Source organism: Ictalurus punctatus, chromosome 5 (assembly GCF_001660625.3).
Source record: "Ictalurus punctatus breed USDA103 chromosome 5, Coco_2.0, whole genome shotgun sequence".
NCBI classification, from domain to species: Eukaryota; Metazoa; Chordata; class Actinopteri; order Siluriformes; family Ictaluridae; genus Ictalurus; species Ictalurus punctatus.
The window spans coordinates 2,603,561-2,621,100 of NC_030420.2; the positions used below are offsets into that span (position 1 = coordinate 2,603,561).

The following is a 17,540-nucleotide window of genomic DNA, read 5'->3' on the forward strand; positions in this document are numbered from 1 at the left end:
AGAAGGTTTCAAAACCTCGAATTTCTTAAGAATATTCTGAAATGTGTAGTGTTTTCTCAGGTTTAGCTTGTGGGGGGAAATAAATTTCCCTTTTCCATTTTTCTGATCCTGCTGTATCATAGAGCGCTGTGGGCGTGTTCGTCTGGATGTCAGAGTCGTGGTTTGTGTGTGTGTGTACTGAGAAATTTTAGGTGTGTGTGTGAACAGTTTGAAAGAAAGAAACGATATTGTACTGGAAATCACGAATCGCACCCCGTGTGTACGAGTCAAAGAAGATTCCTGAGCTTTTGCGTTATGTAAAGAAACCGGCGTTTAAAGGGTTAAAATTCTGAAAATGAATGAACGCTTGGGAATTATGATCAGAACTGATTCTGGTTTAAAAAAAAAAAAAAAAAGTCAGTGAAAGTGGAAAAAATATTAATATATAATATTTTTTGACATGGGCATTTTTGTCCTTTATGGACCTGAGTGATAGGTTGTTTTTTTGTTTGTATTTTTTATTTGACGCTGCATAAAAAATATGAATGCATCAAAATGAATGCTGTTGTTAATCCTTGACGTATCAAAGACTGTAGTGATCAAAGAAAGAAAAAAATATGCTTAGCATTTAGTATACGGAAAATAATTACTGTAATTACGTAAACAACCCAGCATTTAAAGGGTTGCAATTCTGAAAATGAATGAACGTTTGGTAATTATGATTAGACCTGATGCTGGTGAATAAAGATCAGTGAAAGTGGAGAATAATATTAATATATAATCTTTTTGACAGTTTTTGGACTCTATGGACCTATGTGTAACTTTTTTCAGTGACACACAAGGGTTAAAAACATTTCCAAGCCATATTCTGTGTCCTTGACTCCCAACATGATGGGTCAATGGTGTGAGTGTGTGTGTGTGTGTACGAGAGATGGGAGGGGTGTGTGTACACAGAGCGCTAAGTACCTGGACCGCCTTTCCTTCTCTTGGGGCATAAAAAGAGTGGAGCGTCTCACTGGCCCCTCAGACACACTTTTACACGCTAAACACATTAACTCACTCGCGCACACATTTGCTGGGAAGCTTTCGCAAAGATGCCATGCCTCACCGCCGCCCGCCAACAGAGACTCAGAATGCCGAGCTCTTACAAGTCGATGTTGGAGACGATTCACATGGTAATACTGGTTAAAGTTGTAAATGACAGCTTACAACTTTGCTACATTTTAGGCTTCATCAGTGTTAATCGGTGTACTGTATAAATTGTGTAAACCCGTTGTCTGTGTGTGTACGCAGGTGGACCAAATCCTGTCTGAGTTCCAGCTCAGTAAAGAGGAGCTGAAGGAGGTGATGAGACGGATGCAGAGGGAGATGAACCGAGGACTTCGTGTGGAAACACACGAGGAAGCCAGCGTTAAAATGCTGCCCACTTACGTCTGCTCCACTCCCGAAGGCTCTGGTCAGTGTCACAAGTTTCACTGTCGCGCTGAAATTATGACAACAATATAGCTAATGATTCCTTCAAGCCTATCTCACTCATTATTGGTTAACTGAAGCGATGTTGGGTTCTCAGTAAAGCACAATGTAAGAGATGTAGTACTCTGATATTTTGAAGTTTGTGTGCAGCTTGAATGATGCTACACTGCTTCCAATATCCAAGCTATATTTGTGTGCGTGTTCCTCCAGAGGTCGGAGACTTCCTGGCACTAGACCTAGGTGGCACTAATTTCCGCGTGATGCTGGTGGTGGTGGGCGAGGATGAGGAGAGAGGCTGGAAGATCGAGACCAAGCACCGCATGTACTCCATCCCCGAGGACGCCATGACTGGGACTGCGGAAATGGTAAATCAAAAAATATTCCCTCGTAGCTCTAATCTAAAAGGATGAGAATTTTCCCAGAAACTCTAACTTTCCTTTCCGTCCGTCCCGTTCAGCTCTTCGACTACATCTCAGAGTGCATATCCGACTTCCTGGATAAGCACAACATCAAACATAAGAAACTTCCTCTGGGATTCACGTTTTCATTTCCAGTCCGCCATGAGGACCTGGATAAGGTGAGTTCCTGCTCCCCAGACGAGTTAGAGGTGGAACTGTGTGGTAAATTTGCAATATGATAACGATCCAACACGGTTCGACGGGATTTATTTATTTATTTATTATTTTTTTATGTTTAATGATCTTTATTGACTTGTATCAGGGCATCCTACTGAACTGGACTAAAGGGTTCAAGGCCTCTGGCGCGGAAGGCAACAACGTCGTCGGTCTCCTTAGAGATGCCATAAAACGGAGAGGGGTCAGTATACACTTTGACGATTTGATGCGGAATTTTAAAAAAACGCCATCTGTAATGCCATCACTAAACCGTTCCGAGCAGATTGAATATAAAAGTTACGATTTTAACTCACGAAATAATAAATAAAGGGTAAATTTGTCTCTGTAGGACTTCGAGATGGACATAGTTGCGATGGTGAATGACACGGTGGCCACAATGATCTCCTGTTACTATGAGGACCGAAGCTGCGAGGTTGGCATGATAGTGGGTAAGCTGATAAAACACACACACACACACACTCCATTTATGACAGGAACATGGAATATTTTAATGGCTACAACAGGGGAGGGGAAACAAGTCATAAAGTCATTTCTTGCTCACTGTGTGCCTCAGGAACTGGATGTAATGTGTGCTACATGGAGGAGATGCACTCAGTGGAGCTGGTGGAAGGGGAGGAGGGGAGGATGTGCGTGAACACAGAGTGGGGAGCGTTCGGAGGGAATGGAGAGCTGGAAGACTTTCGTTTGGAATATGACCGAGTGGTGGACGAGGCATCGCTCAATCCAGGAAAACAGCTGTGAGTCACTTACTACAGATTCCCAAAGAATAGCAAACCGCACTGTACACAGAAACAGCTCAGATACACTCGGCTAATAAAACAAACGAATACAATCGCCATCCCATGAGAGAGATCCATCCATCCATCCATCCATCCATCCATCCATCCACAATTATGAAATTACACACAGCAATCCAGACAGAAAGACAGACACTGAGACAGACAGACAGATAAACAGATAAACAGAGAGAATGACTTACCAACACCTAAAAAAATTCAAACCCCCAGACAGAGAGAATGACGTACAGACACCCAGACGGACAGGTAGACAGACAGACCCACACGTGCAGATAGACTGCTAAAAGACAGACAGTCAGACATTCAGCCAGGAATACAGACAAACAGAAAGACAGACAGGTGCAGTGAGGGTTGTTGTTGTGTTGCTGTAGACACAGACAGACAGACAAACATAAACACAGAGAGACATGCAGGGAGACTATAATACTATCATTCTAGACAGTCAGACAGGTGCTATGAGGGCCATTGCTATGGTGAAGTAGACAGAAAGACCCACAGACAAACAGACAGACAAACCCACATGGGCAGATGTGCTGTGGTGCAGTAGACACACAGACAGGCAGACAGACACACAGACAGGTGCTGTAAGAATCCCAGCATCAAGTAGCAACCAACACAGTTTACGGTCCCTGTGATGTCGATGCAATGTGCCACGGTGTCTGTCACCATGCACCTGCCTTTATACCGTAACACAAACACAGCAGTTCCTCGAAACGCTGCAGCTCTGACGTCTGCAAGCGCGTTGTCAGGAAAAGGCTGATGCTCTTTCTTAAGAATTCCCACACTTACCTGTGTGTTACTGGTTTAATCGAGACTCTCGACTTGCTCTTGACGGTTCTCCAGGTGACCGTGTTGTTTTTCTGTCAGCACTGAGACCACGTCAGAGCCAAACCATGTGCCAGGAGATTAATGGCTACCACGGCCGATCATTAGCGATGTAGCCGGCTTAATGGCTGTTTACAGTGCAGAGTTAAAATCACCTGTTATTAACTCATGCAGAGATACAGTGGATCACATTTAACTCCTTAAGGAGTGTTAACTCATTTAACACTGACGGATTCACACACACACACACACACACACACACACACAGATTTTATCCTGACTATTCTTGTGAGAACCTTCCATGCAGCAAATTAATGCTGTGCTACTCCTAAATCTAATGCTAATCTTAATCAAAAGGAAAGCTTTTGGCTCTTTTAGCTTTTTAAATAAAGTTTTCTTTGTGGGGACCATCCAAATGTCCCCATAAGATATTCCTATCTTTGTGGGGAAATCTGGTCCCCACCAGGATATTAAAAACCTTCCGACACACACACATTACAATGACATTGTGAAGCCACACAACAACAACAAAAAAAAAATTTACAAAATCATTTTAAATATACAAGACAAGACACGTTTGGTTTCTAGCGTTCGCTTCCCAAGCTACAAGGAGTGAATAGATTTCACTTCAAATTTTTCATATATTTGTTTCAAACAACACTGTTCAACTACTTTTTCCAATCAAAAACAAAATAATTTGATTTAAATTAAAACCCAAAACAAAAAACATATTTCCAACGAACGCTGTGTTCTCTCCTTAGCTACGAGAAGCTGATCAGTGGGAAGTACATGGGCGAGCTGGTGCGTCTCGTTCTGATGAAGCTGGTGAATGAAGACTTGCTCTTCAACGGTGAAGCTTCAGACATGCTGAAGACACGGGGCAGCTTCGAGACTCGCTTTGTCTCCCAGATTGAGAGGTAGATTGAAAGATATGCATTTGAAATGATTATGGTTTAGAATCTGAGGCATCTTGAAGATATTATACCATTCCACAAAGTCACAGAACCAGAGCCACTCACTGGTGAGGTAACAGCATAACGAGCAAGGCTACACAAGCAAAACCACAAGAAAAAAACGACAACAACCTCATTCCCCGAGAGAATAACCCGTATACCGACCCCATCTCTCCTATCATACGAGGAACCCAGCCAACATTTCTCTTGGTTTATAAATAATGGCATAACTCCCCACTGAGCTGTTAGCGTGTCATCCGGGTCACGGCACCAAGTTGTTAGAACTTGACGTTTATGCGCTTATCTGAGCGCCTTTAGATCAGATCAGTAATTTTTCAGACAGACAGTACAGCCTCAGAAAGATGGTCAGTCTACACCGGTCAGTTCACCTCATTCAAGTTGCCTAGCGAAACTAGCAAGAATAATGATGAATAATGGTTTAAACTAATGATTAATGATAAATGAGCTGAACTGTTTTCAATCTAATTAGCGTTGATAGCTTGAGTTAATATCGGCTATATGTGTGTGTTTTCAAGTATATATATATATATATACATTGAGTTCACATTCAAAGTTCAGAGTTCACGTTCGGCCGCATGTTTAGAGAAATCATTTCGCAATGAAGTAGGTCCTCGCTAACAAGAACACCGGTTATTTAGCCTGCTTGTTAAGGAAGTGAACCGTCAAAATTTGTGTTTCTACACTCTGTATTTCAACATTGGCCAGTTGATGAAGATTGAAGGCAGCTAAGCAAGCTAAATGAAATTACATTTAAGTATTTACTAGCGCATTGTGATTTGTGGGTAGCCTGTACACTATACGGTTATTTTATGTTCAGCATGTTTACTACGGAGCTCATTCGTGCTTAACCTGTTTAATATAGTGCTAGCTCAAATTAGAATCAAATCCTGTTTTTCGTCCTTCAGTGACACAGGGGACAGGAAACAAATCTACAACATCCTGAGCTCACTTGGGGTACTGCCGAGCGAACTGGACTGCGACATTGTGCGTTTGGCCTGTGAGAGCGTGTCCACTCGCGCAGCGCAGATCTGTGGAGCTGGACTCGCCGGAGTGATTAACGTCATGAGAGAGCGGCGTTGCTTGGACGAGCTGAAGATCACTGTGGGAGTGGACGGCTCCGTCTACAAACTCCACCCATGGTGAGGAGAGCTGGAAAATGCTCAGAATCGTACACTACTGTTCTAAATAGTATGTCCTAGCACTGGTTTGATCGCAATATTTTGTTTAGTAGTCTGCTGTTTTGGACATACAATGCGGAAGGTTAAAACCATCCTTACATCGTAATCACAAAAGAATTTGAAATGTTTATGTTTGTATTTTTACGCTAGTGTAACAGAATTAACAAGTACAAAGCTAGCAAGCTAACAGTCTGCGTGGTAATTGGATTGTTTGCAAGAAATCTGCCAGCACTTTGTATAGACAGAGTACTTCGCCTAGCTTTTAATTAAGCAGTTAATCAAGTTACATTTATTTAAGGTTTATTAATGTAATGCTAGTTCTTAACTACCCCTTTTTACTATAATGCTAGTTCTTAACTACCCCTTTTTACAATAATGCTAGTTCTTAACTACCCCTTTTTACTATAATGCTAGTTCTTAACTACCCCTTTTTACTATAATGCTAGTTCTTAACTACCCCTTTTTACTATAATGCTAGTTCTTAACTACCCTTTTTACTATAATGCTAGTTCTTAACTACCCCTTTTTACTATAATGCTAGTTCTTAACTACCCCTTTTTACTCTAATGCTAGTTCTTAACTACCGTATTTACTATAATGCTAGTTCTTAACTACCCCTTTTTACTATAATGCTAGATCTTAACTACCCCTTTTTACTATAATGCTAGTTCTTAACTACCCCTTTTTACTCTAATGCTAGTTCTTAACTACCGTATTTACTATAATGCTAGTTCTTAACTACCCCTTTTTACTATAATGCTAGTTCTTAACTACCCCTTTTTACTATAATGCTAGATCTTAACTACCCCTTTTTACTATAATGCTAGTTCTTAACTACCCCTTTTTACTATAATGCTAGTTCTTAACTACCCCTTTTTACTCTAATGCTAGTTCTTAACTACCGTATTTACTATAATGCTAGTTCTTAACTACCCCTTTTTACTCTAATGCTAGTTCTTAACTACCGTATTTACTCTAATGCTAGTTCTTAACTACCCCTTTTTACTCTAATGCTAGTCCTTAACTACCCTTTTTACTATAATGCTAGTTCTTAACTACCCCTTTTTTCCTCTAATGCTAGTTCTTAACTACCCCTTTTTACTATAATGCTAGTTCTTCGCTACCCTTTTTACTATAATGCTAGTTCTTAACTACCCCTTTTTACTCTAATGCTAGTTCTTAACTACCCCTTTTTACTATAATGCTAGTTCTTCGCTACCCTTTTTACTATAATGCTAGTTCTTAACTACCCTTTTTACTATAATGCTAGTTCTTAACTAACCTTTTTACTATAATGCTAGTTCTTCGCTACCCTTTTTACTACAATGCTAATTCTTAACTACACTTTTTACTATAATGCTAGTTCTTGAATACTGGGATTCTTAAAATGGCTGTACCAAACACAATTTCAAGTATTTGAAACATACTCCTAAAACGTTGATCTAAATCCAGTGGGAACCATTCACTGCCATTTTATCATTTGCTCTTAGCTGTGGTTTTATTGAAGTTGTTCAACTCTGCTTGATTCAGTTGGAATTTCGATTCAGTTTGAAATCAATGCAAAATATTTCTCCACGCCTAAAAATTGTTCAGTATGGTCCCACTTTTGAATAAAATAATCATGCCACTGTAGTACACGATACAGTAAGTTATCTGGACCGGACATATGGGTAGAATCAAATCTGGATGCCAAGTGCTGAGTTCATTTACCTCTCGTTCCAGGTTCAAAGAGCGGTTTCACAAAGTCGTCTGGGACATGACACCTAACTGCGACATTACCTTCATCCAGTCAGAAGAAGGCAGTGGCCGAGGAGCCGCTCTTATCTCCGCCGTGGCCAGCAAGATGGCCGCCTGCACGATAGAGCCATGATGGATGAGATCATGGACTGGCTCCTGAACTCACCTTAGCTGCAGGATCTCTGCGATGATGAAGGACGCTCATCTGGAGTGGCCTTGTAAGGCTCCGTTCGCACAGGATATCCATTTCCCACTGTGGGATTTGTCATGCGGAGGCTATATTTTGGTCGGCCAGATCAGACCTTTATGTACATATCCAGTTGTTTTCTTATGCTTTCTGTGCAAAGAATATTAAATACACACATATTCATGCATACACATATTCAAGCTAACAAGCGAATAAGATTGCCCTTTACAGGCGATACAGTAATCTTAACACAGACAGCAGTCTATGTAGACGTATTTAGTGTTTAATACATTGTGTGGTGGTTAGAGCATAATTCTGTTATTTGGTTTTTAGCTTATTTTATTTATTTATTATTATTTTAATTTTCCGAACTGGTGTTTTCATTCTGTAATAAAACATGCTTAATTTAAATATGTTATACAGCAGAGGAATCAACAGTGTAAAAATGCTTCATTCATGTAAATAAAGTTACTGTATTATACGTCACACTCTTTGACTATTGTGGAAAATTATTAGTTATGAACAATTCTGTTAATTAACCAACATTTGTATATAAAGAATAAAACACATGGGGTAATGTAACACCCCGTTGTTGATGTCGATTATTTTCCAATAACTACACATCCCCAACGTGTTTCTACATCTCGTACCACAGCAGTTTGCCAACGATGGCCATTCTTAATTCGTTCATGAACGGCATGTTGTGCTTTTTATCCATTTAGAGTTGCATTTAACATAGGACGCATGAAGTGCAAACTCCTTTGTCTTGAATTGACATTCCCGTGGAAGTGTAGAAAACGTACCGACCTTTACAAAGCGCTGATAAAGGAGAGTCCTTCCGTAAAAGTTCATTAAAAGTCTCCTTACAGAAAACTTCAGCACATCAACCATTACCCATCGAAAACGAATCCACCTTCAGATTTGAGAATTTAACAGTGTAGTAATAATAATAATAACAATAATATTTGTTCTTTTTTAATTAGTTTGTTTGTTTTAAGATAGTAGGTGCCGGTTCTGCTTCTTAATTTAGAAACCCTGCCTTCTAAGACACTGTAGGCAGCAGGAAGGCAGTTCCCCTCAATTTGGGACACACCCTACTGCTCATACCTAAGCCATGCCTAGTTCCACATATCGCCCCGCCTGCCGGCTCACAGGTCCCCTCTGGCACTTTGATGAAAGGCATGGCCGGTCTGTCAGAGCCTGGCGCTGTGTAAATGGAATAGAAACGTTCACACTCTTTTCCACTGCCGATGATCAGTCCGTCCTGGAGAGCGTCAGAAACCCTGAAGTATGAGAATGGAGGGGAGAAACATCACAGTGCTACAGCGTGGCAACTTCTCACAGGTACACATCCTGTACTTTTCTTAGCGATGAGCTTCAGTTTGACATAACTTCTGTGTTATTTTACTGCAATGTTCACAAGGATGTACAAATGTTCTACTTACTGTATAAATGTTCCTTAGTGAGATGTTACTTTGCTGAATTCGCACTAATCACTGCAGGAAATCATAATCTCTCCATCTCTTCCATTGTTTTTTTTTTCCCCCCCTATTGATCTAATTTCCTGTTCTGCAGCATGTTTTGGAAACTCTAAGTCATGGCATACTTTCTTATCTTGGTCAAACAACCTTGCCTGGACGTGCTCTCTTATCCTCTAAGATTTTTTTGTTTCATATTAACCCCCTGATTTGGCAGGGTAACATTTGTTAAATCATTAGTCTTGCTCACTCTTGCAGCCTGTTATTTCATATCGGCAGGATGATGAGGTGTTTTCTATGATGAAATCTAGCAGGGCTGCACAATTTATTGTTTGGTAATCGTATAGCGATATTAACCAGTGCGATACTGCTGTATCGTGGAAAGCTGCCAAGTCCTCTGACTGATCACTTAATACTTTACAAGACGTTTCAGGTTATTCATTTGGCAGCGTAAATCGTGAGGTAGATAGCAATCCGTTGATTGACAGTTTGAGACGTAAGAGTCTTGCTCGAGAACTATAACCACTGAGGATGTGTGGAATGGATGGATGGATAAATGGAATGGACAAATAAATAAGCATTGCCACTTCACTTATCCAGGACCCCTCGAGGTTCAACCCCGAGCTTAGGTTACTTGGGTTACCAGGATAAAGCGCTTACTGAAGACAAATGAATGATTTATAATAGAATATATGGGACGTAACAGATAGACTTTGTGGTCCCGTATACATGTATACATAGAGTAGAATGAAATATTTGGGATCAGAGCACAGGGTGAAGCATGACAAGGCCAAGCAGACAGGGTTAAGGGCTTTTTGCTCAAGGGCCACAACTTGGTATTGTTGGGGCTTGACCTCATGACCTTCCGATCAGTAGCCCAAGGCCTTAAACAATGAGCCTGTACTGTCCAACTACAATTAAAACTATACATATTGTTAATATTTAAAATTGTAATATTTTCTTAAGCTGTTTTATGTGCGGCCAGGTAGCTCAGTTGGTAGAGCATGGAGTCGATGGTTTGAGCCCCATGCTGGATGCCAACCCCAGGGCTGGCGTTGATGTACACAGGCTAGTACACTTACAGTTGCGGTCCCAAGCCCTGGTCAATGGGAAGGCTTGCATCGGGAAGGGCGTCTGGCATAAAACCTTTCCCAAATCAATATGCGGATGACGGAAGCCGATCCGCCGTGGTCCCCCTTTACAGGAGCAGCCGAAAGAACAACTCAAGTTATTTTATGAACCAGTTATTTCATGATTGTGATTTTAACAATATAGACAATTTGTTAAATAAATAAATAAATAAATAAATAACAATTCCCGACATAGCTGTGTAATATGTTATACCCTGCTGTCTTCAGCTTTGGACCAAGAGGGTCAAGCCGTTACCCTATTACTTCTGTCAATATTTGTATTTTTCTCCTTCTTATTATTTAAATTATTATTATGTTTGTCTGTTTAATTATATATTTGATTATTTACTATTAATATCATTATTGTGATTATTTTGTATATACAGTATAAATTGTGAAATAGGGATACTTTAATTCTTCTTCCGTTTAAGACTAATGACTGATGCAAACTTTTGTTCTCTACACAATGACTTATATATATATATATACATAAAATTTCCATTTCCAGCATTTAGCAGATTGACAGCAGATCTCCAGAGCGACGTAAGAAAGTAGAGGTAGTCTCGATAAAAAAAACACATCCTTGTGCTAGTTCGCGAGGACAGGGACTGAGAGTAGCATCAGCCTAAAAACCCTTTAAGAAGGATAGTATAGTATGACACGAAAAGACGAGACTAATCCAGTGTGTTTACATCTGTTGCTAAGCTGTCGCATGTCAGAGTGTTTAGTGGTGATTAGATCGATAATGAGGTGGAGTACTGTGATGATTTAATCAGTGGGAAATCCTTTCTGTGTAAACGAAATCGCAAGCAGCATTCCTTTTGTAGGGCACCTTTCACCAAAACAGTAATCATGAGAGAGAGAGAGAGAGAGAGAGAGAGAGAGAGAGAGAGAGAGAGAGAGAGAGAGAGAACAACCTTCCTAAGAAAGTATGCGTGAAATGTGTTGGCATTAGTGAGCTGTACCTGGCTTAACTGGTTTTATCTGAGCTTGTTTCACTTTTGTATGACTATTGAACTGTTTCATCTTCTTCTATGTGTATGTGTGTGTGTGTGTGTGTGTGTTGTCAGGTGATCCCTCCAGCCCCTGCATGGCTATCCCTTACTTCACAGAGAAACGGTAAACATTCATCAGTCTGATTTATTTTTTTTTAAATCCCCCCGTCGTGATTATTCTCACTATCCCTATGACTCCTCTATTCATGATCTTAACTACCATGTGTGGTATTTTCCATTCACCACATGTCCAGTTGTATTTTCGTATCGATCGTCGTTTTTTTATTTTCTCCGATTGTATGCATTTCTCTTGCTCCCAACATCTCCGGTAATCTATGCGTTTTATTTGAACAGGCTCGTTGGTGGCATCTCCGGCCCCGATCACTGAGAGACCCAAACGCAGTGGGATCGTACCAGGTAAAACTCATGCTCTCACCTTCAGAGTCTGCATAACGCCACATATCTCCAACTTTCCCTGATACAGGATCAGTGAGCAACAGTTTCGTTGCCTCGGACAGTTTTGTCTCTACGTTGAACTGAAATGTTCCGCCGCTTTTGTATTTGTCTTGCGTAGAATTTTTGATTCTAATATGTTATGGTCTCTATAGTAACAGCTCGTTCATAGAGACTCGAATGGTGGCTGCTCCCGTTGGCTAAAAAACTAATCGTTGCTATGGTGACGTCATGTTTATTTTGCATTTATGGAAGGAGTCTCCAGTGTCAGCGCTTCGGACGTACAGCTGCAACTTCTAAAGTCTTTAGGACGGAGGACTTTTTGGGCCTTTTGCGGTTTATTGGTAACACGATAAGCTGCGATTTGTTCGTGTCTTTTTGACGCTGAACCGATAAAACTTCCGACGTGTCATCCTTCAATCAATAAATAAATCGCTGTTGTACAAGAGAAGTGAAACACTTCAGATACGCTGTTACAGGACTTCCGCTTCGGCGTAGTGACAACACACCCTGTCGTGTTTTTTTTTTTTTATCCTTACATAGCATTCTAGACACAAGATGGAGTCGTGTGTGTGTGTGAGAGAGAGAGAGAGACTGCTGGGTATCAGTATGCAATCTACATATACACAGAGTCGTGTGTTTGTCACGGTTAAAAGATATTCCATCTTGCGGATTTTGCAAACGCTGATGTTTATCAGAATAAGGGATCCCATGGCAGTTCGGATTTCATGTGACGCTAAGTGGAAAACGGTGTCATTTTAGTTGTTCTGAGACTTTTCTTGGTAATTTATGAACACGTTTGAGGAAAATGTTGGTATTCTTGACCGTCTTGGCTCGTCTCCGAAGCCACCGTGTCTTCACATTGTCCGGATAAATGCATGTCTACGTGCTGGATGATTTATTCATTAGGTAACGGATTGAGATTTGATTCTGTTTCAGCTGCAGACTTCCTCAGGGACAGAGGGCTAAATGTATATTGGCAAAAATTTCTACTTAACGAAGACAATTTCAGGTTTAACTGTTTGCAAAGTCTCAGGATCAAGTTTTTTTTTTTAAATAAATAAATAAATAAATAAAACTTTGAATCCCATAAAATAGTTTTAAAAAAAAAATTTATCCAATCTAATAAAGGTATATAGGCACGCAGGTTTACTGTTAATCTGACCAGCGAAACTCTATTGATTTGTCTTTTTATGTGATTTAATTTTAAACACGCTTTAACAACGTTAAGTGTTGTTTTTCCTTTCATTCTCTCCGCCTTTAAATCTTCATCGCATTTATATGGACATAATTAGACTTACAATAAATCTATCGTGCCCCCCCCCCCCCCCCCCCCCAGCTCTCTGTCATTTTGTGTTTAGTGTCGTCTGTAGGTCGGTGACCTCCGTCTGACCTCACCTCCCGACCTGACACTTTCCAGCTCTGATAATCATCTGCTTTTTCATTCCCATTCTGTTGTAGCAACACACTTTTTCCTAAAGTCTTTTAGTGGTTGGTTTTGAGTGTAATATTACCAGTCTAACAGGTACCACGTATACAGTGTAACACCCATACTGGCGTTGGTTCTGATTCAGTAGCGGAGTTCATGGAGGCTTTTCCGCTGCTGTGTATTATCACCCGTCATACTGCCTTTGAAATGTTTGAATGGGATGAACAATGAAACATGAGAAGCATTTGGCTTTTCATAGTTTTGACCTCGTGTTCTTAAGACCAGACAGCGGAATGTTTTACTCAGTCATTTCTAATGAGCTCTAAGGAGCAGGATGTGGGAACAGAAGTGTAGCTGCTGGTCTTCATCAGCTGTTCCAGAAGATGACGTATCATCCATTTGATGATCATCCTGGAAGATCATAGCATCTTTCTATTAATGAGAGAGAGAGAGAGAGAGAGAGAGAGATGTATATACATGTACATCTGATGTAATAATAGTTTGCTTCGCAGAATATATTTTACACAACGTTCCAGGTTATATAAAATCCTACTCTACTTCCTGCGATTAAAAAAAAAGAAAAAGAAAAAGAAATCCATCACTGTTGTAGAAATATTACAGAAAACATTCGCAGAACACACCAGAACGTCCTTAAAACCAAAAGAACAGCAATGTTCATGGAACGCCCTGCTATCCTAAACTTAGCCGGTTTAAAGAGATGTAAACGTTGTTGCTAGGCAACTGGGAGATGGAGAGAAGCTAGCTAAGGAGGAGACAAAACTATCAAGAATGTCAACATTTTCCTCAGAAGTGTTGGTAAATTGGGGCGCACGGTGGTTTAGTGGATAGTACGTTCGCCTCACGCCTCCAGGGTCGCGGGTTCGATTCCCGCCGTGGCCCTGTGTGTGCTCCGGGTACCATGCATGGTAGTCTGATTGGCGAGTCTAAAGTGTCTGTGTGTGAGGGTGTGTGAGTGTGTATGTGATTGTGCCCTGTGATGGATTGGCACCCTGTCCAGGGTGTACCCCGATGCTTCCTGGGATAGGCTCCAGGTTTCACCGTGACCCTGAAAAGGATAAGCGGTATAGATTGTGTCAATGAAAACAAAACAAATCTGTCAAGAATATCAACATTTCCCTCAGAAGTGTTGGTAAATTATTAAATAAGCCACTAAATACTAAAGTAGCCTTTCAATTACACTTAGCATTGCCCTCAAACTGAATTTCCATGGGATTAAATAGAGCTAACACTGGGTCTTAACTTGAGAACTCTGTGATGAAGCTGTATTATAACCTCAAGTTAGTCATATTTCCCGGTGAACAGCATTCCGCTTGGTAACTGGAAAATAAGTGGCCGTAGGTGACAGGTGTTTTATTTCTATCTCTCTCACAACTTACAAGTCCCAGCAGGTTCCCAGCATCATGACTGGAATGTTTTCCCATCTTTCTTTCATGACTCGATTGTGTCACCGTGTGATTTTTTTTTATTATTTATTTATTTATTTTTAAGTCTAGGAGATATATTATACCTAGCATGTTGTATGTGCAACTTCTCCTTGACATGAAAAAAAAAACATCTGACATGTTACAAACTTGCATAGACGAAAAACATCACACCGAACTTCTGTCAAGTCTGCGGAAAAAGAAAAAAAAAACCACAGACATTCCCAGCAAACCTCCCCAGAGCCTGTGTTTCGTGTTACAGCATGTCAGGGAGTTGTGATTTTCCATCACACTTATTATGAGCAGTACAGGAATGTATGCCAAGTTTATTGTACTAAAGTATATCACTGAGCTGAACTCATTTATTAAGCTCGATACATCAGGTGGTTCTAATTTCTAATGGGATCAGATGTAGCTAGCCAACAACAACAACAACAACAACAACAACAACTCAGTTGTGTGTCAGATCATTATCATAAAGAACAGCATTAATTCGTGTGTTTGTTCATTCCCAGGTCTCATAGCTGCAGGGATCTTTATAATGTTGCTGCTGGCTCTCTACACCGCTCTGTGGAAATGCATGGTGTCTCCACCCAAAAGGTGAAAAAAGAGAGAGACGTTTCCTTACAACTGACTTAAAATACATGTGTGTCTTAATTTGACTGATTGATTCAATGTCCTATCATCTTTTCTTAACTCTCACCTTTGTTTCTCAGGGGGAAAAGGAAACGGATCTTAAAGGGAACCAATGCAACAGTGTGACCTCACAGGTGTCAGGCTTTTCCAGGAGCCGTCTTTTTTTTTTTATTACGAGCAGGCGTCTTTAACGAACGGGTGTTTTAGGCGTGGCTCTTTAAAAACCCTCTGGTGACCTGCACTGTTCTGTTGGACAATAAAAGGGTTCTTTTAGACTTTATGAAGCCGCTATTCTGCAGACTGTGGACTAATCGGAAAGAAGGGAAAAAAAAAGAACTGTGCTATCATGCCCACTAGTTGGCAGTACAGTGTATGTTTTGGTGGCATTCCCTGGCATCCAGGATTTAAATTTAAAAAAACAAAAAAAAAAACAACTGCATGTATAGACTTGATGAACTAAAATGAAAGCTCTTGGAGATGTTCTGTAAAAACGCCGCTCTTTATTTCAAGGGAAATCTGAGTAATTGTAATCACACCTTTGTTCCTTCCTCAATCAATGCCTTGAAAGTGTTTATCTTCTATATGAAGTGTCAGATCAACAGCACAACAGTTAGGGTGTGTCGAAGAGCATGGACTCTTCCTGTGTGGACTTTCCCTTGGCAGCAAAAACAATGCATTTAAGTGATTTCCATGGCTAGAATCTTTAGTGGTATAAATGGCCTGGCAGGGATAAGTACAAAAAGGTCAAAACGTCAGTGTAGTATAAGGCTTCATTTGTCGGTTGTCTCACATTAGTCTTATTAAGCCAGTGGTTGTCAAAGTGAGGGCCGCCAGGGGGCGCTCGGGGGCCTCAACAATTTGCTGTGGAAAAATAAATAAATAAATGATTTTCTCTTTCTCACTCTCATACGACCACACACACACACACACACACACACACACACACACACACACACACACACACAATCAATTCCTAATGTAATGTAAAGATGTAAGATGTAATTATTAATAAAAAAAAATTAAAAAGGGGGGATATATTCAGAAGTCTGTATTTTTAATGTGTTTTAAAGACATCTTGTAAAAGGGCGGCCTCGGTCAAATGATAATGCCATTTGGGGGGTGTTGCCCTGGAAAAGTTTGGGAACCCCTGTATTAAGCCATCGATGAGATCAACCCTAATAGCTTCATTGTTGAGCTATTGATAGATATTAGATTTTAGACATTAACTGATCAGGACCAGTTCTCACTGGTTATTGGGTATTTTGCTGTTTACGTATAAACATCTCTAAATAACACTTCATATGCTTTTTTTAAAAAAAATAAATAAATAGAAATGGCATCAGATGCTTTCTGAATACGATTTGAGCTGAACTGATGAAAGTTATAAAAGTTACAGTCCCTAAGATGGTGGTGGGGATTTGACTAAGGGGAATTCTTGTATAAGGACACAGGGGTATTTTCTCCCAAATGTCCCCTTTGGCCTGTGTGAACTTTGTACTACAAAGAGGGACATTGTGTGTGTGTGTGTGTGTGTGTGTGTGTGTGTGTGTGTGTGTGTGTGTGTGTGTGTGTGTGATCCTTCATAATTCTTACCGGGTCAAAGTGTGTGTGCCTTAGACATGTTGAGAGGTTGGTTTTCCATTTGTATTTGATTGCATTTAACGCATTTTATTCCGCGTTAACGTCGTTTTAACGTGTGCTCACGTCACTAAGAAAAACGTCGACACATAAATCACAATCATTTTGAAAAGCTTTTAATAACAAGTCAGTTTCATTAAGCGTGACTCTCTTCCTTTCATCACATTATGCCTTGATTTACTGCTTTTCCAAATAAGCCAAACGGGTGTGTGCAATCTGATAAACCGTGTGGGGAGAGTGGGCGTGTTGTGGCTTACGCACGCATTCATGTTTCCACGTCAAGTATAACGCAGCTTAAAGGTGACAAAAAAAAAAAAAAAAACTGTTCCAAATACGATCAGAATGATAATGAGTGCAGATGTGGGTCTGCACAGTGTTAAAAAGGTCAACCTGAATGAAAACCTTTTCACATGTTTATATACTGCACGTATAAATAGACTCTAATAGAAAAATTGTTGTCATGTGCTTTTGTTTACATTTATGTGCCTTTGTTTGTTTGTTTGTTTGTTTGTCTTAGCCCTGTCTCTGTTCCTGTCTTTTCACTGCATTGTTGC

At 40.3% G+C, this 17,540-nt stretch overlaps 2 protein-coding genes across 2 annotated transcripts; both read left to right on the plus strand.

Moving 5' to 3' along the window:
- Positions 1 to 996: 996 nt before the first annotated feature.
- gck (glucokinase (hexokinase 4)) lies at positions 997 to 8,271 on the plus strand. The gene is made up of 10 exons (XM_017468405.3): positions 997 to 1,154; positions 1,273 to 1,435; positions 1,663 to 1,817; positions 1,910 to 2,029; positions 2,173 to 2,268; positions 2,416 to 2,515; positions 2,641 to 2,824; positions 4,471 to 4,626; positions 5,589 to 5,822; positions 7,584 to 8,271. The coding sequence occupies exons 1-10, from the start codon at positions 1,074 to 1,076 to the stop codon at positions 7,729 to 7,731; spliced, it is 1,437 nt and encodes a 478-aa protein (XP_017323894.1). The 5' UTR covers positions 997 to 1,073; the 3' UTR covers positions 7,732 to 8,271.
- A 654-nt stretch (positions 8,272 to 8,925) lies between these two features.
- sb:cb288 (uncharacterized) lies at positions 8,926 to 15,628 on the plus strand. Its single transcript, XM_047155378.2, has 5 exons — positions 8,926 to 9,129; positions 11,464 to 11,512; positions 11,743 to 11,805; positions 15,228 to 15,312; positions 15,429 to 15,628. The coding sequence occupies exons 1-5, from the start codon at positions 9,076 to 9,078 to the stop codon at positions 15,472 to 15,474; spliced, it is 297 nt and encodes a 98-aa protein (XP_047011334.1). The 5' UTR covers positions 8,926 to 9,075; the 3' UTR covers positions 15,475 to 15,628.
- Positions 15,629 to 17,540: the final 1,912 nt, after the last annotated feature.

What these genes read in the sequence shown, in the direction of transcription:
- sb:cb288 (XM_047155378.2), top strand. Translation starts at nt 9,076, where the DNA reads ATGAGAATGGAGGGGAGAAACATCACAGTGCTACAGCGTGGCAACTTC. An exon ending in CCTTACTTCACAGAGAAACG is followed by an intron (nt 11,513 to 11,742) that starts GTAAACATTCAT and finishes TTATTTGAACAG; the next exon opens with GCTCGTTGGTGGCATCTCCG. An exon ending in ACGCAGTGGGATCGTACCAG is followed by an intron (nt 11,806 to 15,227) that starts GTAAAACTCATG and finishes GTTCATTCCCAG; the next exon opens with GTCTCATAGCTGCAGGGATC.
- gck (XM_017468405.3), top strand. Translation starts at nt 1,074, where the DNA reads ATGCCATGCCTCACCGCCGCCCGCCAACAGAGACTCAGAATGCCGAGC. An exon ending in CGAGGTTGGCATGATAGTGG is followed by an intron (nt 2,516 to 2,640) that starts GTAAGCTGATAA and finishes TGTGTGCCTCAG; the next exon opens with GAACTGGATGTAATGTGTGC. An exon ending in TTTGTCTCCCAGATTGAGAG is followed by an intron (nt 4,627 to 5,588) that starts GTAGATTGAAAG and finishes TTCGTCCTTCAG; the next exon opens with TGACACAGGGGACAGGAAAC.